We start from the raw sequence: 24,038 nt of genomic DNA, 5'->3' as shown, positions 1-24,038 counted from the left end.
GGCTAAGAGCAGCCTGATACCGTGAGTCAATCTCTGCGTCGGCACATCAAAGTCCTGACTACAAAGCAAAATGGCTCACACTAATAGAGGCCTGCGTCTCCAGGAGGTTTTCAAGTACTAGTTATCAAAACCGGATTCCCTGTAGAGCTGTAATAATTTCCACAACTTGTGTAAGAGTCTAATAGAGTGCCCCAGAAATGATGTTTTTCTGTGTGCCACGAAGCTACCAGCTCCCTTGTTTTCTCATCAAAAAGCCTATGGGATTTTTCCATTGGATTTCAGATCATTGCAGAACACAAGCTCTGTGGTTAATAAAAGTTTATCATACTTACATATTTTGTTAAGCAAGATAATCTTCAAAAATGTACACCACCTTTAGGATTTCTGAAGCCAAAATGCAGTCGACAGAAGTTAGAAACTAATGCTAGGCTATAACAAACTACACCATGGTTGTGTCTAAGGCTGCCACTTTACGGTCTGAGATTCGAAGCATCAGTCTAGACCTCTCAGTCGACTGAGATTGCCTCAAGTCGAGCAGTCGTTATGTCTTTTTTAAAAAATAAGTCAGTGCGCTGTGCTGTGTACGACTGGGGACATTTTTGGCCCCAGATTTTGCTGCGACTGACTTTTACAATGCTCTTTGATACATGGAACTGCATCTATGCTTACAGCAACTAATAATAATACAGTATCTGGCTTTTGTTTGATATTACATGAATAAAGACAAAAACAAAACAAGTCATCAGATATTTGTAGTGAACTTCTGAATCTGATTCGACGAGCATAATTCTGAGTTGGGTACAGCCCTAGTCGTGTCGCTAGCGCTGTGAGGTTGTGAAGCCATGTTTGGCGCAGTTTGGCTTGATGTGGTCCTGTAGTCCCTTTTAGTCACTTGTTAGCAACTACCTTTTTCAAGAAACATAAAAGCTTCAAAGTTCACAAGTGGGGTATATACTAGGGTATTTTATGTCGTAGAACAAAACGTGAAACTCTCTTGAGCTTGTGTTAACCATAGATGTTTTTTCAGGCATGTAACCGAAAACCCATTCAGCAAACCCATTGACTTTGAGACGAGGGAACCGCAGGTGCTGAAATACTACCGGATTTCCGGGTTTTAGGACTCATTACTGGGGTTCTCTATTACCTGCAATTACACACTGTGTGTGAGCCTGAAGGATCAGGGCTAAAGTGAAAGCATGAACGAGGATAACACAGACGGATCAAGGTCAGTGAACTGATACACTAGCAATCCTTCGTCAGTCACTATCAATCCCACCCTGCAGCACGACATTTTAAACTCGTGGGGTTGTGAGCATCTGCAACCATGTAGCTGATCATCGGAGAGACGAGCAGCCAAAAACCACAAGGCTGCACAGACAACTGGGAATGTGAAACAGCTACACTGAGCAGCCCGCAGCGGGGGGAGGGAATATAGCTGAGCTCAACCTGGCCATCTCCACAGGGGATGGAAGTGAGAGGCCGCATGCCCAAGTCTTAATATCTGACAAGAGAAGCAAGATAATTGCTCAGTGCAAGTCCGACTTGGACAGGATGTCAGCTGTGCTTTCGTTTGGAGCAGGACTCCAAACCAGGCCTGAACACAGATGGAGCCTGACAGCCCCTTTTTGGGGCTTCTCCAGCTCTTTTCCTCTCAACAGTGAGAAACGAAAGGGATTGTGTGTGTTAGCAGCGTACGTGTCCAAGAGCAGCAGTTGCTTTGTTTGGAAAAGGATTAAAAGGAGCAGAGGAGAAATGAAAACAAAAAGAGATGCAGAGTTCTCAGGATCCACGCCCTGACATTACAATAATGAACTCAAGTAGCAAACCATGGACAGACAGTGGGAGCAGACGGGAGTAGTTAAATACGCTGCAAGTTTTCTGACAAGGATTTATGCCACTGAACCAACAGCATTCAGAAATCCAAATGCAGGGAAACCCCTTACGGTGATTAAAAGAAGTATTTCACTGATATAAAGGACCTCACACAAAACTAGGCCGTCTCTGCAGTAGAAAGACGGAAAACAGACAAAAGACGCTTTTGCTCAAAAGGTTGAAAACCTACAACAACCACAATGCTATGCTCCAGCTGGTGGGGTGACGTAATGTGGAATGGTCCGTGTGGCGGCTGGTTGGACCTTGTGCTACAGTTTTTTTAGCCTCGGATTTCACTATGCAGGAAGCACCATTACAGCGAAATGGGGCATCAAAATATGTTTCTGAAAACATTTTAGGAGAGAAATAGGCAGTGCAGTAACATATTCTTCATTTATATATATTTATATACGATCAACACACCCTAGTTTTACAATTTAATCGGATTCTGGACCGAGTTTAACAGAAAGAGAGAGTAGGGCGAGTGTGTCCCTCAATCAGCTGTATACTTTTTGTGGCAGAGGCTGGCGGCGGGCAAACGCAAAACGAGAATACTAAATTACAGCCTATAGTCCAAGCAAAAGCCCCAAGAGCCAGCAAAACTCCTCCAAATTACATAAACTTGGTCATTTGGTGGAGCTTCACGGGGAGGGGGGGGGTAGGCACTGGTTAGATAGACGTTTCGACTATCAAGGGAAGTCCACTCTCTGGCCATTAGTTTAAATCCATCAAGTGTTGCAATAAACTTAATCACATATCATACAACTTTAATAGATCAATATACTGTTGAATAACAACCGCAGACATACTTATGTGTACTGCAAATCTGTGAACACAATTCATTATGTCCTGCTGTGAAATCCGACCTTAAAGAAAACAAAGAGCAAGGCTACGTGGGTGCATAGTTTGCTGAACCAGCAGGGGTAAACACCCTCTTCCTTATCGGAGAATCTAATATTGCCAAAACCACAACAGTGGAAACGTTTGGTACTGATACTCTTTATCTGCTCTCCGTGCTCCTCTGTTGCCAGGAATGTGTGAAAGTGGATCTGGGCAGGGACATTTATACGGAGGCTTAGCTCTGCTAGAAGCGTTGAACTGAAGGCTGATCGTACTGAGAGGGTAATCTTACATCAGAGGGCCGCGATGAATGTCAAAAGGCACAGATTGCTCTTTTAACCAGGGGTGTTAAAGGTAATTTATGTAAGGGGAGAAACAGTACAGGTGAATAGGGTAAAATTTTAACTAATAGGTTTCACCATGAAACTTCTACGGCTGATTTTTATATGAAGAGTATCAAATTTTTGTATTACAAGTTTTTTGAAATTTTGTGTTTACATATGCAAATGATGTAACAACAGCCATAAAATGGAGGAATAAGGAATAAAATGTTATATAAATCAGGCTGTGAATGATACATGCATGAAACCCATCTGTACAAACTTTGAGAATATAGAATATAGGAAAAAAAGGGAAGTTTGGTATATGTAAGTGCAAGTGAAGTGGAGATATTTTTGGCTCACAGTTTGAGCTCATTTTGTAATATTCTATACATTTTTAGACAAAAATGAGAAACTAGGGAAAAATTTGACGTGTAAATATTACCATGAATATTCCCAGTTGATTATTTACAGTGGGAAAAAGAGAATTATGGACATCTGTTTGTCACTCTGTTAGAAATACTGACAACAGCCATAAAAAGTCACATTTTTGCTACGCTTTTAGGAATAAAATGTTCTATAAATCATGCTATTAATTGATATGTGAACAAACCACTTTATAGAAACCTTCAGAATATAGATAGGAGTAAAATTGGAACATTTATATATATAAGTGCTACTGAAGATGAGATTTTTGGTTCACAGTATGAAAAAAAAAATATTTTTGAGAAAACGAACTTAAAAGTAAATTCCATACATTTTTACACCAAAAATAAGACCCTAGGGTAAAGTTTTTTCACAATTTATGTTTAAAAATGCAAATTAAACATTATCTAATTGAATATGTGCTTTTGCATCAATTTCAAGAAAAAAACTCTGAGCTAAAATAAAAGCCTAAATGTATATTTTGGACATTTTCTTTGCATTGGTCTGACAAAATACATATTAGGTGAGCAAAATAGCCCAAATGATCAAAATTGATGAGTGATTGAAAAAACTGTTTTCACCTGGGCTGTCTCACCTTCAGTAAACAGAAAAAAAGCATCCAATAGCAAAGGGTGTAAAAGTCAAACCGTACCTTGTACCCAAAAGTTTACATCCTGACTGCGGAGACCAATGTCGTTTATCACTTCACAGCGGTACACTCCAGAGTCATTGCGCTCCAACGGGCGATTGAAAGCAAAGCTATTGTTTGATATGTCAACACCCTCCGGCATCAATCCATCCAACCTGTGCAGAAATGAAACATTACATGAATCACACATAGACACTCAAAGAAACACATTATTACTGTTTTAAAGTACTGCAGTAATGTCACTGTCCTGACGGTTGTGTTGAATGTACAATTCGTAGGCCTGCTGCACCTATTATATGATCACATGACTGTGGTAATTTGAGCTGACTGCAGTTCCATCGGTTGTGGGGGAAAAGCTTTTTTTACAGTAACACAAGGTTTCAACGTCAGAGCAAAAACGAAAATAAAGAGCTTGGCTGTCTAGACTTTACTGGTGCTGTCAGTTCAAATGAGACCATTTTTCTTGTTTTCAAAGTAAGATGATGACAAAGAGCTGCCAATAGGCCAGTGTTGCTCTGATGCATGAACCATTTGGAGTCTTTTATTTATAGCAGGGAGACTTCCCAATGGGTGCAGCAGTGCATTCAACAGCTCCAGTGTCCGGGCTCCAAAAGTCAAGCTGGAGGTAATTTATAGACAGACGATTCTTCATTCTGCTGCCTTATTTAAGTTTGTCTGAAGCCTGGACCAAACAGCAGCAGATCATCACATAGTATTTGCTGCAATATTACTCAACAAACATGCTCCTTTTGCCTGCTTGTCACTCAACTGCTGATCAGCAAAACAATCATAGGAAAAACAAAACTCACCATCACTAAATACCAGTGGTAAACCCAACCATGTTTCATTACAATCCAGTAAACTGTGGAAGTGAGATTTTACTTGAACATGTGATGAACTGCTTGGCTCCCATTATTTACATTCTACAATGGCTTTTTTAGCGGTCCGGATCATGTCATTGAATCTATTTAACACTAGCTGCTGACAACCTGAAGACAAATGTTAAATGTTATTCCCAAGTTTATCAGTTGACAAGGGCTGTCTGATCGTCTTTTACAGCAGATTAGATTTAACTGTTGTGTCTCCTGAATTTGGGATGGAGTTGGTCGCTGCATTTGCAAGACACTTTAACAAAATGTGTCAGCCTGTTGTGACATAATAAGTATTAGGTGGCTGACTTTCAGGGGAAGACAAGCATACAAAGAAATGAGACCCCTCAAAGGCCCATCATTAGGGCGAGGCTATGGATGTGCACGATTAGTCAACTAGTCTCTTTGACACACACAAACACACACACACACACACACACACACACACACGCACACACACACACACACACACACACACACACGTGCGCTCTCCTAGATGGAAACACATCCACGCAGCCGGCACAAGTCTGCAGCTGTCTGCGTACGTTTAACACATGAAGTATGTCAGAGCCTCACACGCTTACGCCAGCTGGATGTCTTCTTGCTAGGCTGAACAAGAGGTGCTTTTGGGTGTACAGGAGAACCCGAAAAGCCTGGCTGTGTGTGTGTCAATTTGCATTTACACTAATGCAAGAGAATTACCACATTTGTGTTTGTTTGGAGATGAGTCCGGCAATAAATCACACATTAAATAAATGTTATTTGTTAACTTTTACTGTTAACTTTCACTGAGTTGTTACAAAAAATGCACAATGTTCATAATACAAGTGTCACACACATTTCAACATTTATAATATGATTTGTTTATTAAAAAATGTAATTTCAAATGGCTCTTATAATATTCATACACAACAATATTTTATCGGATGATGTTTATTAGCCTTGTTGATTGTGCCCAATTTGAACTGTTTTCTGAGTATTTCCTTCCTTCTAGACTAGTTGACTAGTCAAAGTTTTAACTTCTATCTAAATGTCAGAGAAACTAGTCGCTAGGAACATCGCTTGTAGCATCATCTCATTGACCCCAAAAGACCAAATTTAAACATGTACAGCTGAAGTGCAAGTTTGCCTAAGCCTGCAAAACCTTTAGAAGAATACAATATGCTGCTAAATTCTGGGAAAAAACGAAAACTTATGATGAGAAGTTAAAATCCACAAAAAGGCAACTGTTGGGGACACTGACCTGGTCCATGAGAAGTGCCGTGCAGGAGGGTTGGCTTTGGCACCACAGGTGAACTTCACATTCTCTTGACCCACATACCAATTTTTATCAATTCCAATTATCGATACCACTGGTGCAACTGTAAAACAAAATAAAACATAGTGTTAAAAATGTGTGTCATTTGCTAAGAACATCCTGTTGACCAAAATGTGTTTTATTTTTATTTCACAGGGTAAAAGACTAGGACTCAATAATCAGACATTGTGATCCCCCCAGCCTGATGACAAATGAGCTTTTCCAGAAAGAACAAAGCATGCATTATAAGCACAGTAGCGGAGCGATGACAAAAACAAAGCTTGTGCAGGACTGTAGCAGGGTACAGGATCTACTGGTGAACGAGTGCCAACAGAACAAACAAATGACCTTGGGTTGGTGGAAAGTTAGAAAATGACAGACTCACTCAGACAGTAGATGTACTGCAGCTAATAATAAACCCTACTGCCTCACCATGACAAAGAAAAAACAACAAAGGAAAGCAAGAGGATGCCTAAATGAAACCCAGCAGTTGCCAGTGTAATAAGACATGGCAAACACTGACTTAGATATCCAATATTTCATTTTGATTTCTCTGGAGGACAGATGAGGAACTCATTACAGCACACAGGAAGATGCCTCTGCTCATCGTGTCCACTGACCCTTTTCACGCAGCTCAACGCTGAAATTGTGCTTCTTTTGCACTTAAAATCCCTTGCCTCTGCATTTGACATGATTTATTGAGCTGGAAAGCCTCTTTCTTCCTGTATTAACCTTGTTTTTTTTTTTCTCCGTCTCCATCCGCTGCCCCCCAGCAGCCCCCTGCTTCTTATGTTGCTGCTGAGGCCTGATCAATATTTCATAAAATACCTTCATTAGCCTGCACTCACACAGTCCAAACACAGGCTACCCCTTAGAACAGCTCGCCAAGGAAGTATGCATCAATGATTATAGCATTAAGATGACTCTTAAATGGTCCCTTTATGGGCGAAGGAGGAAAGGTAGTGAGCAGGCTATTCATAAATCAAACTATCAGCATGGGTTAATATCGATAAGATACACTGTACCTGTTAGGGCTGCGCAATTAGAGCTATAATAATCATTATTTTCATAGAAGGAATGATCATGATTATTCATCTTGGTACTACCATGAGCAATTTATATTACTGATGACAATTACTAAAATTTCAATAAACTGCATAATCTTTTACAACTAACTGAGCAGCCATGGTGCTTCACTCAATCCAAGGAGGGGAGTAACATGATCAGAGGCAAGAATTTAGTGTAGCTGGTGAAAGACAAAACCATTTAGACTAAAATTTGTCTTTTTATTTGTGACTCTTTGAACATTTTGAGGTGGAACTTAGTTATTCTATATTTTTGTTGTTGTGGCTTTTAGCAAACATCACTGAAACAGGAGTAAATAGGGCTTGTACTAGGGACCACGGATTTGGTGCATTGGTAAGTATTTACAGCAGCAGACCAAAGAATGAGTCACTGACTCAAAGTAAACTATAACTTCTATGTTCATTGTCAGCCAGTGCAATGATTTTGCTCACTGATGTGTTTTCAGACAATCAAGGTACACATGCACATCTTTGTTGTCCAGGTTCTGAGTCTAATACTGCAACTGAAATTTCTGTCTCCGTAGTACTCCCAGCTCTGTTAAATGTTCCCTTTATTATTTCCACTTTATTTCATAGGGAAAGCACAATTTACAATTTACAATCCCCTGCACCTACATAAACAGCCAATTTTGGGCTTGGCTGTTAAATGTGTTACAGTTGAATTCTTAAGGGAAGGATTAACAATGTTGCAAGTCAATAGTTTTTGGACAACAGATGTCCATAGCACAGAGGAGCATGCTACATCAGGTTTAGGCTACACAGTTAGAGTTGTTCCAATACTGATACCACTACTAATAACTCTGATACTGCCTAAAATCAGAGTTGGTGAGTCCTATGCACCGATCTGATACCATGTCATTTATGAACAAACTTTAAACCCTCTGAGATTGTTGATATAATATATATTAGAATATCATCGCTGCAGCTTTCCAATGAGCGCTACAGTGTGATCCCATCCCAATCAGTAGCCTATTAATCCAGAATCCAGCAGTGTTTTTTTTAGAGACTTTATAAAATGAATACATCCAACAATGAATGTCTTCTGTGATTATTCATTAATTTATCTGTGTCGAAAAAGAACTGTTGTTTTTAGTTGTTAGCAGAAGCCTTAGCAGAATCCCATGATACAGTGGGTTGCGTCTGTCGAGGAATCAGAGGCTGTGTTGTTGTGTGCGTAACATCGCCGATCGCATAGGCCATATTCATCCAATTCTAGTATCAGTAGAATCTGTACTGTTTAAGCAGCAACTAAAATAATGAGTAGAATATTGTGAGTGTAACAAATTATTTAATAGGTATTGTAAAACCTGCAACCAGGGCATTGGCTACTGAGTAACCCCCAAACTATATACAGTATAATATAATATATCTAAGATGTAATGGTGATTATTCAATCTTTACATTTTTTTTGGCTTTGTGACACAGAAAGAGGTTAGTAGTATACAGCTCTTAAAAATCGTTATCAGCAAAAAAAAATGGTATTGGAACTTCTGGACAGGCAATACTTAGTAGAAGAATTATTTTACATTGTTGGTTTTGTTCTTCTTGTGAGATAGAGGGCATTAGAGGGGGCTGATATTTTTAAGAGCAAACTCAAAACCTACCTTGAGTGGGGGGGTGATTTATTGTATGAAGTACTTTGTGTTACAGTTTGCTTGTATGAAAAGTGCTAAACAAATAAAGTCTGATTGATTGATTGATATGTCAGTAAGATAAATAAAGAATACCGCCAGACTTTTCCTCTAAACTGTAAGTAAAAGATAAAACAGAATGAAGGAGGTCTTATTATTCAGCACTTACACTGAACGTTTAGTATGAAGGGGATTCGGAACTCTGTTTGCAGGGCCGGGTGGCGCACCACACAGGTGAGCGTCTTCCCCTGGGCGTAGCTCTGCGGTTGCCACATATAGCGTACGTGTACAGTGGTGGTGCCGTTGAGCTCGTCGTGACTCAGTCTCTCGCTTCGTCCGTACAGCTCTGTCTCCCAGAAAACCTCGGCAGCGGGGCGGCCACGCTCTGCTATGCAGGTGGCCACCAGTGACTCGTTCCCGCCGTCCAGCAGAGCCGTGGGGCCGGCAGACACATAGACCTTTGGCTCCACTGTGATAAAGAGAAGGAGAGAGAGAAGGGGGAGGAGAGGAAATGACAGAATGGAGAAAACATTACAAAATGTATATTGATTCTTTTGTGTATGTTTATGAATAAATTATGTCCATCACATTGTATGTGGACAGAAGGAAGTGGCCTTTGTATACTTAACTGTCAGAGAAAGCAAATTGACTTCTTCCATTTCATATATTCATTAAAAATTGATGAACCATGCCATTAAATCATATGGAGGCATCTCAGAGACTGAGCTGTCTTTATTGTTGTGTGACAGAGGAGGCACTGCATGGCTCTAGCAAAGCCTGATGTTTGCATGACTGGGAAAAATATTGCAGAATCGGAGGCTACTGGCAGTCAACTGACACTGCGTTATGTTTGTATTTGACTGTGTTGTACTGGAAGACGAGGAGCTAGGTTACAGTACACCTCTCAGCACTTAGAGTTATGTTATACCGGCTTCCTGAGAGTACCTGCAGGTTTAGACTGAACAAGGATTTTCTTAACAGTGAGGCAAAACAGATCCATGCAAGAGGGACGTGACCAGAATAATGCAACCCTCGACCTGTTGTGCAAAGTAATAGAACAGTTTAGCTTATGCTGCACAGGCCTAATAAAAGGTTTAATAATCACAAACTGTCAGAGATGACACTTGGGAGAGTTCAGCAAGACAAAAGAGGGCAAGGGGGAGTCGGAATGCAAAATATACTCTGCTGGGGGGGGGTACTGAAGTACTTGCTACACAGTTTACACCTGCACCTTCAAGACAAGTGGGATTTAAGACTTTTTAATGCTACTTAGAATGAAAGCAGTAGAGAGACGCAAATACTTTTGAAATTGAAAATGATCAGAGAAAACAGAGAAAAAGTATGCTTTTGCTTAATAGCTAGGAAACCTACAACTACCAGAATGCAGCTCTCCCTTCCAGACCAATGAATGCTCCTGCTGGTGGGGGACATCATGTGGACTGGTCCGTTGGAAACAATGACGGTTGGCCAGATCTTTTACTCTAGTTAAATGGTAAGCTAAAACATGTTTCTGACATGTTTCTGACAACATTTGATATGAGAAATGGGCAACGCTTTAACAGAATCTTGGTTATTCTCTAATCCATCTTTTGTGTACATACTATTCTATTACTTACTTATTATTATGTGTACATACCTTATTTCCTCTATGTACATACTTATTTTATTACTTATTTATTGTTATTGTTATTGTTATTTTCTTTGTTACATTTCACTTTTCTTTTTTCATGCTGCTGTAACATTTGGAATTTCCCCCAATGGGGGATCAATAAAGGAATATTCTATTCTATTCTATTCTATTCTATTCTATTCTATTCTATTCTATTAATGTTTGATTGGCGCTGCTTAGTTTTACTGTTTGTTTTTTCTTTGTTTGTTACTTTGTTTTTTCTGCCTCCATTTTCACTGTGCAGGAAGCAGTATGGCAGCCACTTTCTGTTCATAAATTCTTGCTATTACAGCTAAACAGGGCATTAAAATATGTAAGGAGGACCACTGCCTAGTTTCACCTTTTGACTGAATTTCTGTCTGAGTTGGAGAGAGAGTGGCAGGTAAGTCTCTTGATCCAGCTTTATAACTCTTTGTCTGCAGTGGTGGGCAACATGCAATTGCAGAGAGACTACCTATAATTTGAGCAAAAGCCCGAGAGTAGGGGGAGGAGGGGTATCTGGGCAGTGGTTAGATGGAGGGAGGTTAATAACAGTTCATCTACACATACAACCCACACTGTTTTGATACAAAGCTGGTTGAAAATCAGCAAAATATCCCTTTAATTTCTTCCTTAATTTTTTCTTTCTCCTGCAGAGCACCACCTTCTCTGCTCTGTCCTTTTTAAAAGACCAGCTGTTCCACTTGCTACAATAATGACCGTTTTAAAAGCACATGGGGGACACACACCAGCTTAATCCACAACACAAGGCCATCACCTTTAAGACATCTGCCACCCCACTCCTCCGACCAAGCAGGAGGTCCAACAACAAATTCAATACCTCCCGGCTCCCCCTTTTTCCAAAAATAACCTGGCGTCTCCTGTACCCACTGCAGGGGCGGGGACATCGCTCTCGGTCATCCACTCACATTCTTCATTCACTTCCCTCTGCCCCTCCTCACAGGCCTCTGACTATAAACAGTAGCTGCTCTATGTTAAGAGGCGAGCTGGCTGAAGCTTCAGAATAACTAAATCAGAGAGACGTGTTAATTTGGAGTTGCCGTCAGGAAGGGAGGGGAACGCTTTGGATGAGTGGAAATGCTTTAGGGGAAAGGGTAACGATTTCCCTTCAGAAAACTGGCTGCATTGGCCCTTTCCCGCCCACGTACACACTGATCCACATATGCACACTGAACACTGACGTCAGAGCGAGGACCCCTAGAAACAGGGGATTTAATGAGATGTTCAATGTTCATCACGTCTGGACATTTTTACAGAAAGATCTATCATCCAAAACCTATAAACTTACATTTTTACTCTTTAAAGCAGTCAGTATGGTGATCTATAGTAGTTCTGAATTAAAAAGCCATCATTTTTGTAGATTTTTTAGATTTTGGCTGCTGTGATGCAAAAGGTTAGTACTTAAACAACATTAAATGCAGGAGTGGAATGTAACAAAGTACATGTACTGTACTTATGTACGAATTTGAGGTACTTTACCTAAGTATTTTCTTGTCATGCTACATTATACTAAATCAGAAAAAAATATTGTACTATGTACTTCACTATTTACTAATTAAGATTTTTGGCATAAAAAACAAGGAGATTTTATAAAATATTATGTTTGCTATTACTTAATTACCAAACAGTTTAGCACAAGTACAAGCATAAAGATTAGTTGTTTAATCTGTCAGGTCACAGAAAATTAATTGTCAACTATTTTAATAAACATTTAAGTTTTTCTCTATTTTTAAAAATTGAGAATTGGGGTGTCTCTTCTTTTTTTTTTAAATTATTTTGAGTTTTGTGGTGTTTTTTCTTAAAAAAATTTTTGGGTGTTTTTTTTTTTCCCCATGGTTAGTCAACATGGGTTACTTTCACTTTTAATACTTTAAGTACATTTTCCTGATTATACTTACTTACTGTTACTTAAGTAATGTCTTCCAGACAGGACATTACTATACAATAGAGTATAGAGTATTCTTACAGGTTGGTATTAGTACTTTCACTGAAGTAAAGGATTTGAATACTTCTTTCACCACTGATTAAATGCTGTCAAGCATCAAAGGCCAGTTTGTGAAGCAAAACAGCCATAATTCATCGTGCAAATGAGACCACGCTCAGCAAGCAGATAAGATCAATGAAATTATGTGCAAGTGAGCTGTCAGCTAAGGCTGGCCACATTAGCTGATTGGTAACAGAACATGAAAAGATAAGATATAGGACATACATCAACGTGCAAACAAAATATAGCTTGCATGTTGTGTGTTACTTCACAGAAACTGGAGGGGAAGTCCAGCATTATTTGAATAGACTGAAAGGAGAAATGAAACATTTCCCACCACAGAAAAAAGTATGACCTTGGCTTCAGTGAGTAAGCAACTTAAACCATCCCTCTGTGGGGCTGATTCCTCAGTTTTATGACTCAGCAAATAAGAAGCTGCATTATTGGCCACATGGGTGAACAGACAACTTAAAACAAAAAAGGATGCTGTTCATGGTTGGAGCAGAAAGCACAAACACTTATCGATAAAATCTGCCCCACCAACTTAATATGTGTGCATGTTTAGGAAAGTCAATTGCAGTTCATTAGATTTCCCATTCACCTGTCAGCACTTTCACACAAAGGGTCATGCTAATTCATTCACTTTATGTGTCATATTTTCCTCCTCTGGTTCCTTCCTATTGCTAACTGGTGGAGACTTTTGGCTCACGTACTGCAGCACACTTCCTGCTGAACTGTTCCTTAAAAACTTGGGCCTTTTCTGTGAAAGGCTTTAGACACATGATTAAAAAAAAAAGCAAGACAGCCAAATCAAATATTGTGTGTTGAGTGTCTCGTGATTAATGCAAGAGAAGGTTTGTATCGAAAGTGTAACTTTTGAAATTAAGTCAATGCCCACTGCACCTGTTAATCATTATTATGTGTCGTGACTTAGGTCTATTATTCATGGGTTTGAGCCTTTTCATCGCTTTAGTTTAGTTCATTTCAAAGGAATGCAAATGAGGTCAAGTGCTCTTTCCTCAACCTCAAAATATAAACATGAATCAAAACCTGGAACTTTGAGTTGAGTTGTTTAAACTGAAGTAAATACACACTGTTAATCCAATACTGTGTATATAGAGAGTTTATTAAAGAGGACCACTTACGCTTATTTTCAGGTTTATATTTCTAATAAAGGTTTCTACTATCGTGGTAACATGCCTCTATACTCACAGACCACTTCCTTCCTCATGCTATCTGTGCTGGAATACCTGTATTCGCCATCTGTATGAGATGCTCTATTAGCCTGTCTCTTTTGGCATCCCTCCAAAAATAGCCTGGTCTGCTCTGATTGGTCAGCATTTCCGTGTTTTTTGTATCCCAGTGTCTCTACACCTTCATTGCAGCCAGGAAATGACTGTAACGAGGAATAGTGACACTTCCGACCATGAAGACCCCCCAATAAAGACTTGTAAACACAACCAACAGCAATATGGTCCAAAATCTGGAATAAATTAATAACATCAGCAACAAAGATTACATGCTTTTACAGACGTTAGCTTGTAGCTACATGCGGCAGTATACTTGCAGCCAGGAAAAGACTCTAATGGAGAATAGTGGCACTTTCTATCATGAAAGATCACCAATAAAAGCTTCTAAACACAACTGGACATGTTCCAGTAGGAATATGATCCAAATTCTAGGAGAAAAGTTCAAAGATTACATGTTTTCTCTAACATTAGCTGGTGGTTACATGTAGCAGCTGCAGAATGACTGTAACACAGAACAGCGATGCTTTCTACTGTGAAAAATCCCCAATAAAAGCTTCTTAACACAACAGGATATGTTCCAGGAAGAATATTATCCTAAATAAGGGAGAAATGAACAACATCAACAACATCAGTGGGAGAGATTGCATGTTGTGCTAATGTACTAATGTTAGCAGCTTCATGTAGCTGCGTACATGCACCAACGAATGACTGTAACGGAGAATAGCATAACATTTTATTGTGAAAAATCACCAACAGAAGCACATGCAGCAGCGTGCCTGGAAATGATGACCAAATAAAGACATCCGGCACAGTGTGGATAACTGATCTGTTGATACGTTCACAGCTGATCAGATAGATGGATGAGAGAAGATATTTGCAGATTTTTGTAAGTGAAAGAAAGTTTGAGGCCCAGCAGACTGCACGGTTTAGTTTTACTTTTAATGTGCTAGACGTTCTGCTGCCTGTCTCTGACGCCACTATGCTATAAGTAACCCAGCAGTGTATATATTTTAATACCACTCCTAATTAACAGTCCAGCTCCATTTATTGAGACTGTGGCGGGACAAATAAGACTATGGCGGAATCACTGTGACACACTGTGACTTCATACTGTAGCCACAGTTGAAAAAAAATACTGGAAACAGAGTATTCAGAGTGGCTGGAAAACTCAAGTTTTTGCTTACAGGGATTACTTTTACGTATTTGTACCTCATTATCTGACACTTAAGCCAAGTTTAATATGACCATGTTACACTAGATATATGACACAGAAATGGAAAAGCATAATCAGTCCCCTTTAATGAACTTGAATTATAAACATGAATATATTGACCAAATGCTGACGTGTGATCCAGATTTTTTTTTCTTCGATGCAGCTATCTCTTCCTTTCTCAAAACACTCCTGTGAAAGTGGCCTAAGTTAACCCAAAATGAGGCAGAGATGAAGAAGCCAGTCTTAATCGCTGTCTTGGGAACTTGACTTTGCTGAGTTTACGTCTTGTAATTGTGATGTGCGATCTTTAAGAAAAACACCCTGTGCCCACATGACATGTATCTAATTGCCAAGAACATATATTTCCACCATAATCACACTCTAATTACATGAGAATTGTAAAGTAGGCCTAAGCATGTATTTGTCTATGGGTGTGCATGTATGTGTTTGTTTGAACCATAAAAATCCCAACATGCCTGAGAAACTGCTCAGAGAGCAACGCAAGGTGAAGCTGAACTCTGTGAGGTCCCAGACACTGTGGCTGTTACAGCAGCACTTAATGTACCACTCATTAGTCATCACAGTCTCCTTCAGTCTCTTGAGTGAGACAAGAAACTACTGCCTACAGTGCAATCTCCAACTCTCAGCACTGCCTGAGTGCAATCCAACCACCAATTTAGGGCTTGAAACATATGCTGACCACAGAGAAAGTTCAACGTTGATGCTCCTAAGAGAGGGAGTTTCTGTATGTGCTCCATACAGCGTAGAATATACATGTTAACACCGGTACACAGACAGTACAGTGTATGTGCGCAATGCTTTGGGAAAACAAGAAAACGGTAATTTGAATTTCCATTAAAAATGTATCACATTCATATCAAGGAGCAATAAACAAACATCTTTGTTACGAGTAACAAGCATTGCTAGTCATATTATATTATATAACAATAGTATAACTTTTCCTAGTAATAAGTAGTATATCATATTACTAATAACATTTCCATAATGATATTATAGGTACCCCAAAAACAAATGGTTACAACTTGTCACCTTTCTACTGATGTACTGATGTAGTGATTTGAAATCCTATGATCAATCACATTGCCGAATTTATCTTCGTAATCAAGTACATCACAAAGCAGTAAGCTAGCTTGGACAATGGAAATTCTTACATAAGAAGCTGAAAGCATTCCACTTTCTTTGATTTGGTCTGAGGGGAAAGATGTCAAGATTATTGTTGTTTGGAGAAGTGGTACTGTGTGTGCATGCAGGTTTTTTTAACATGGGTAAACCCACTATAATAGGCTACAGACTGCTTTCTCGTTGCCACTGGAGCAGAGCCGTATACACAGCGCTGCAGCAGACAAGTTCTTTGGTGTGTCTGTGCTTCATCACAGACTGGAGAACGGGTTAACTGTAGAAAGCAGCATGGACAGAGGTCTGTGAAAACTTTATGGTGGTTACCTATTTTTTTAATATCTCTTCCTTATTTAGTCTCTCTTTAAAACTCGGTGCAGACTAATTTGGATTGATGTTTGAGTACTGCTTAGGTTGGGACAGACAGTAATTAGTGGCGGTGAATAATTGCATCTCATTGAGGGTGATCTCTCCTCGGCTACAGAGGACGGCTGTACTACACTGGCTAAACAACCAAAACTGGATTATGATAGTGGGCAACAGGCTACACGCGACAAAGAACTGATGGTTGATGAAATGCTGCCTCCATGACTGACTTTCTGCCTTTCAGAAAAATCCCTTAGATCTGTGGTTTAACGAATAAGTGCTGGCAGGGAGTAATAAGTAAAGTAATCCATAACATTTTAAGGCTGTGACTAATAAATTTAATTTTTTTATCGAGCCAAACACTGCAGATGTCATTTCAGAGTATTAGAGGCAATCAAAAAAAAAAAAAAAGAAAGAAAAAAAAAGAAAATTATGCTGATACTAAAAGTGCAGATATCCCAAAGTATAGCATCTTTAATTATATATTTTCGACATTGCAGACTGCCAAGTTTGTCATCTGTTTCTCAATGCCTGTGAGAGCTTCACAAATGCCAGTTAGTCAGCCTGAGGTATGATTTTATAATTAGTGACAAAGGGTAAAGAGGTCACCACTAACAACAATCCTCACTGCCTCAGGGGAAATAGATGCACATTGTAGTTTCAAGACCAGTGCTTAAACATGAAACTTTTTTCATGCAGCTTGGTTATAAATGCAAGTGAATGTCATGAGAGTCACTCCATATCACACCCTGCAATTAACTTGTTCTTGCATGATACTAGTTGCATCAAGCTGAGACAGTTTGGACTTTGTGCACGTTATTTACATATTTACTACATAAAAAGAGAGTCTGTATATTCCCGCCAAGCATTAATATGAGCGTTTTTTGGTTTTTATGTTAGAAGCCATGTGGAAGACCTTATAAAAAGATTAATTTAAAGCTAACGTAGCAAGTTTTTTTCAGTGAGTGACACCGCACTGCAGATTTCTGTAGGGATTTAAATTTAAATGGCTTCTGTCCAGATAGCAATTTAAAAAGCTTGGTAGCTTCAGGGAGTTTGTTCCTCCGGAGAGAACACTTAACGTTCACCTAATCTTTGCTTAATCACATCCAACAATGGCCTGCTTTGACAAGTGAGATTATGGAACAGCATGAAGAAGCACTCAATACAATGAAAAAGGAAGTAAGAGAGCTCTACCTTACCTAATACATTAACATAGGTTGATGCTTGTGTGTTGCCCAAAGGAAATGTTGCCACTTTGCAGGTGTAGGACCCGACGTCTGCAAAGCTAGCTCCTTCAATGGTGATGGTAGCATCTCGTATAGAGGGGGAAACAAATGAGACGCGCTTGATGTAGTCTGGAGAGATGGAGGTTCCAAACTCTGGATTGAACACTGCCAAGGTAATGGTGCCTGAAGGAAGACGGCGTTCCCACGAGCTCTGTGTGAGATTGAGGTTGGAGCCCATCTCTATTCTGCAGCCCAGTGTGATGTTCTTTCCCAGCACTGCATTCACTTTCTCAGGAACAACCACCTGGTTGCTGCTTACACCTACTGAGAGAGAAAGAAGAGAGATAAGAGTCGGAAAAACAACAGCAGCACATTATTGTTGCAGCTTTAATCAATTAATCAAAGATTACAGCTTTTGTTCTCTGGTGTCTAGCAGTGGAAAAAAATTGTCTGTGAATCCAAATCTAGATTCAATTTGTCAAACAGTAAGTTTTATCCTAATCTACTGTGACAGTTTAAAGAGAGATTAGAACACAAAGTACAGTAGCTGGGATGTGCCAGCAGTGAAGCTCAGATTAAAACTACATTCTTGATTAGTTTTCTACATGTCATCATTACACACTCACTCCCTTCACTCAGTAACAGCCAAGTTTTTCTTGGTGTAAAAAAAAAAAAAAAAAAAAAAAAAAGACCAGACATGTTTGAGGTTAGTCTGAGTACTCTGCTTTGCCTCTTAATAAGCAACACACTTTCACCGCAGGACACTCAGACTGTCCCTCTTGCTAATCATCAGAGCACCTTTTAAGCAAGAAAGAAAAAAAGTAACTGGAACGAGATGAAACAAAACAGGCTATTTAATAGTTTTTTTATGAGGCCCTTAATTTGAACTGTGAAAAAAAGTCTCAAAGATGGGAAGAGCTGGGAGGGGGGATGAGACACACCCAGTACCCAATCGTACTGCCTCTTGATCCACAGCACCTCCCTACCCCCTCTGCACACACACAAAGTGGTTGGTTGGTCAGAGGGCAGCAACGGGGCAGTGATAGAGGGCTTAGTTGGTGATGAGAGTAGGATCCTGCTACCAGGACCAGCCAATAGCAAAATTCAATTGCAATAGCCAGGTTTAACCTTTAGCGGGCAATCATTTTATATATTTGTGCACAATATGTAGAATTTTTTAAACTTCGCACTCAAATGTCAAGAGCTGGACCTGAATCGGGGTGCCAGGAGGCTCAGAGGTCACATCGTCGCAGCAGTGGCTGCGGGTTTGATTCCGTCCTCGACCTTTCCCCCCCCCAAAAAAATATTTTAAAAAAAGGAAAAAAAAAAAAGACCTGAATCAATCAACAACATTAAATGCCCATATATATTGCTTTTCAACTGAAAAAAGTGGTATGGGGGTCTAATCACTCTTTAACTTTTGCCTCTTTAACACGGCCTCTTCCATAGTGGGAATTTCATGCCAATTTTCTGCCTCGCCATTCTGTATAAAAGATATGATTTCAGAATGGGGGCAAAGAGCTGTCTTGCCTTCAAGGCAGCATCAGAGGTAGTAACAGCAGGTAGAAACAACTTCTGTATAAGAGGGCAAGCTGGCAGGAAGGGATTATGGGTGGCAAGGGTGTGACGTTTTGATGACTTGTTATGCATGGGAGATTTAAAAGGTTTAAAGGAGAGCAGTTAGCAGCTAGCTCAAAGAAGAACAGCAGCTGAAAATGTCCGCAAATTGGTGAAAAAATAATGAGGTCTGTGAGCTCCTTACCCTCCAAACAGAGGACGTCATCAGTCACCATATCACAGGGGCGGTAAATGGTTGTTATTCCCATTTTATGCCATATATATATATATATATATATATATATATATATATATATATATATATATATATATATATATATGTATATATATTGTTTAGAAAGCGGTGATAACACATTATAAGTCACACTAGAAACTGTTGGGTACATGTCACATCTGTCACGTCCGCCATGCCTGTTTTGGTTCTGTAATGCCGGCATGCTGTCTAAAATCACAAACAGGAGAGGTAGCGATGCTGCCATTGTTTGATTCTGTGTAAAAATGCAACGGCGGCATAAAGAGACTTTGTGTCTCTATAGCGTTATCTCTGTGTAAAAAGGGCTTTTGAGAAATTGACACTGTAGAGAGTGTAATTTAATTCAGTGTCCATGATGTGTGAGCTGTATGCATAGTAATCTGCATGTCACAGTTGACAAATGGGCTTCTGGGTTGTAGAAAAAAAAAAAAAAAAAAAAAACAAAGCAAAACAACCAAGTCTGTGAGAATGAATCCTGTATCTTGCAAACCTAACCTGAAATAAATCCTAAATTACAGGCTATGGCTACAGCAGCCCTGAATGGGAGGGGGGGGGGGCATCCATCCAAGCTCATTTTTTTGTGAGACAAATCCAACAAATGAGTCATTGATAGAAACATATACGTTTAAACATTTTAAGGGGCACTACAAATTTCAAATGTGAATTTTATGGAGTAGATCAACAGAAAGCCTTGTGGAAATATTTGTTTAGCAGATAAAATGAAAAAAGTTGATTTCATTCAAAATATTCAAACAATATGCCTCAGTTTTCTTAACACAGTTGCAGTCAGAGTAAGCTATATTGGGAGCCATAAATTTCCACTTTGTACGTAGCCTCGGATGTGTATGGAGTAAAGCTCATAAAAGTGGTCCACTGGCTGGTATTTTGAGTCTTTGGCATGAATGTGAGTGGTGAGCCACAGCAATGCTATCTTGGTTTGTGAGGAATATAGCCAAAGGAGGCTGAGGCTCCCTGCGCTCCATTACGTCCCCTGTAATTTTAGTGATTACACACACACACACAGAATCTCTCTTGTCCAAATGTGCATCTCTTCCCATGTGTGTAAGAGTCAGGCATTTTGTTTGAATGGCTGCTGAGCCCTAAATGTATGTTGCATTGTGTTGGGAAGTTTCATGCTGTACTATAATACTTGGGCTTTCCTGTTTGTTTTTTTCTCTGCCGACCCACATTTTCAAAATATTTTCCATGTGTTTCTTGCCTTACTGCGTAAACCAGTGATTCTCAACCAGGGGGCCGGGACCCCCAGGAGTCTTTGAGGGAGTTCCAGGGGGTCCCCAGAAAAATGAGGAATAGTTTATTCTCATTATTTAATTTACTATAGAGATGATCCCAATGTGAATAAGAGTCACAAGTGGCCATGTCCACTAAAGCGTGTTATTCCTAGCTGAAAACACCAGGCCCTCCTCAGGAAACGCCCAGCTGGGAGCGTTTGAGAGCGCTTAGGAGGCACAGCGTTTCATCAGCTGAGAAAGTATTGGTTTCGTCTGGTTGATGCGACGTGGAAAATTTATGAAAGTAACAAGGCACAAGGTAGCCTGGAGTACGTGCTCTGGGTGAAGAATGCAGGGAGAGAGGACGGACCCACCGGTCTGAATGGGTTAATGAGAGGAAACTTAATATATACAGTATATTCACAGATTTCACCGCTATTGTTGTTGTTTAGCACTTATTCATGTAATGTGATGATTTGTCCTTGTGATATTTGTTCCTCCTTCACATTGACTGAGCAGCTGAAGAGACAGTCATGAACACATTGTTTTTACCCCAAGTGTGGCATTTTTCAAATTTCGGCGCTCAGAAAAAAAGAAACGCCCAGCCTCCAGCATGAAGCTCTGAGCTAAAAAATCAAACAATAATCAGATGCCTGTTAACATCTGGCTTTTTTATTTGCTGGGAAAGGTTACAATCGGCATTCACTCTTGGATCAAATTACTCTGCAGTAGTCATGGGTCCAGCACTGATCGGCTTCCATCGGCAGTGATGGAAATACAAAACTTGGGTGGACATGCTGATTTTAGCCCCCAGACCGGCGCAATGCAATGCAATGACAGGACACCACAAAACACCGTCCGTCTCTGCCCAAGCAGCGCTCAAACATCATTCCAAACTAAGTTGGCGCCGAGTTTGAGAGAGAGACTAAATAAGTAAGAGACATAAAAAATTAGCCTCCCTGCTGCATTCTACTGTTTACAAACTTGTTTTCCAGCCTACTTGTGACGTCAGATGGGACACACCAGAAAAAAACAAATTAACACAGAGAAAGGCATACTCCTTTGCTACAGAGCCGTGTACATAGCTTTGGTCTAATGGACACGGGAGAGGAGTTTACAGGCGCCAATTTTGGTGGAAAAGGGGTATAAATGACAACTAAAGAACTCTGATCTTAATCATAATTAACAACCTAAATCTTTTTAGATGGGTTGTTGTAAACTGGGGTTCTGCACTGTACTGATGCTCTTAACCTATTAAGCTTAAGTATAAAATCAGTCTGACTTACTTGTCATTCATTGAAAAGACACTTGGTAAAGTCACTTTTGATTGTAAGTTCATCTCTCCAAGATAATTTAGGCATCTATTTACATCTTCTTCCCACCTTTGAATGATGACCTGGTCTAAAAAAAGCCCACACTGCTATAATGTGCTTAGCAGTGCATGTGTTGCTCTGTGTTTGCATTGCGTCTGCTGGAGTCCTCTGGGTGCACTGGTGTGAGGGAGAATCAGGGTCAGAGCCATGTGGGTTTTACATTCTGCACTCCACGGTCATCTGAGCTGACACAACAGCTGTTTGTTGTCACCTTACTGGTGCAACACAGTTTCTTTGCTTGAAAATTATAATTAAACTATACTGCCATGATAAAATCTTGATGGTGAGATTAACATTTGCAAATATATCTCTATAACTGATTCAAGAATATCACGCTGATAAAAATCTTCTTGCAGCAGTGGTAAACTAACATGCTTGGCATGCGTGACATTGTGTTGATGCATGCAGACACGTGTCTCAGACCAGCCTTCTCCCGAACATACTCTACATACTGCAGCTACCTGACACGACACTCCAACTGCTACCGTACGCAGTTTGTCTATCGCTGTGTGTCAGCTTTCAGGCCTGTCAAAGCATACAAAGAAACTAGACTCCATCCGTGCTATGTTCTGTTTGTTTTACAGTAAGCATTTGGGAGTACGTAAGAAAGGAGGGAGAGAAAGGGGGGAAGTGCTTAAAGAGGACTCCACCCTTACCATTATGGGAGGCGAGACAGATGGCCTCTGCATGGGATACCTACAGCCAGGAGGAGAGTGGGGAAACTTGGCACTGCTAGCTGAGACCATGACGAACACAGCCAGCGCTCGCAAACTAGAGCTCCGTGAAATATTATCTAAAATACTGCAGGCAAATGAAATGTAAGCAGTGCGTTAAACAAAGCTGTCATGCTGTTTCATCAAGGAAATAGGCTGCAGAGCAGAGGCACAGCTCTGTCACTAGTTTCATTACTGGTTATCCATCTTATCCTGTAAACAAATAAGATTTTTAATAAGATAAACATGAAAAACTTTGTATCCGTGGCCATCTTTATGCTGCGTCACTGTTTGAATTCTTTGCAACCCATTTAGTCAGCTCAAAGTGTAACACGCTGCACCAGAGAACAAGAAGAGCCCCAGCCTGCAAACACCTAATTTGACCAGAGAGAAATAGGCTGCACTTTTGCCCCCTTTTTCCCTGAGAAATCCAAGGAAAGAATGAACTCATGGGAAGGATATGCTTGCCCTTTGAAGAAATGCTTCATATTTGTTTCTTTCCCTCCTGACATCACTAATTGCGACAAGCTGCTCGAAAGACGCAATGGTAAATCAAAACCTTCCTCTTTGCCTAGCAACAGGCTCAAACATTCCACGTCGGCCACTTGATGAGCCAAGATCTCCACCTACCCAGACCTGACCGAGCTTCAGCCCTGACCTCCCCAAAGGACGAGGCTGTCTCCTGGCTGGATTTCCTCGCAACAAAGCCTGCAGTGCATGTAAGAACTGTGTGAGACAGGAAGGGTCCAAGGCCAAAAACATTCACACGCAGCAACAAAATAGACAATATGTCATGTTCATGTAGACAAACTGTGTGCATAGATTATCATGTCAAACAGCACTCATGAGGGACTGATCTGAAGACCTCACAGGAGAAGAATGCAGACATGAGATCTGTGCAGTAGGGACTGTGGTTTAGGACTAAAGCAAGAGGAAACTTTGACTGCTCAGCATTCAGAAATGAATACAGTGAGGCGAGGATGAATAAGGACACAAAGCAAGAAATAGGGCAGTTATTGTGAGGGAGCACAGCAGTGAGATGGACAGAAGAA

At 40.2% G+C, this 24,038-nt stretch overlaps 1 protein-coding gene across 2 annotated transcripts in view; it reads right to left on the bottom strand.

Annotated features, from left to right (window-relative positions):
- The window catches only part of nectin3a (nectin cell adhesion molecule 3a), a 46,903-nt gene that overhangs the window by 6,287 nt on the left and 16,578 nt on the right, over positions 1–24,038 (bottom strand). Inside the window, exons 2-5 of one of the 2 annotated variants that reach the window (XM_042486055.2) lie at positions 17,811–18,158; positions 9,159–9,458; positions 6,220–6,337; positions 4,111–4,262 (exon numbers count right to left, since the gene is read on the bottom strand). In XM_042486055.2, coding sequence (XP_042341989.1) covers positions 4,111–4,262; positions 6,220–6,337; positions 9,159–9,458; positions 17,811–18,158 — 918 coding nt within the window. Of the gene's footprint in view, positions 1–4,110; positions 4,263–6,219; positions 6,338–9,158; positions 9,459–17,810; positions 18,162–24,038 lie in introns of both variants that reach the window. The other variant, XM_042486054.2, reaches the window with a different exon arrangement.

Source organism: Plectropomus leopardus, chromosome 6, assembly GCF_026936395.1.
Source record: "Plectropomus leopardus strain MGB_pleo_1.0 chromosome 6, ASM2693639v1, whole genome shotgun sequence".
In the NCBI taxonomy this organism is placed as follows: Eukaryota; Metazoa; Chordata; class Actinopteri; order Perciformes; family Serranidae; genus Plectropomus; species Plectropomus leopardus.
This window is presented reverse-complemented; position numbering and strand designations above follow the sequence as displayed.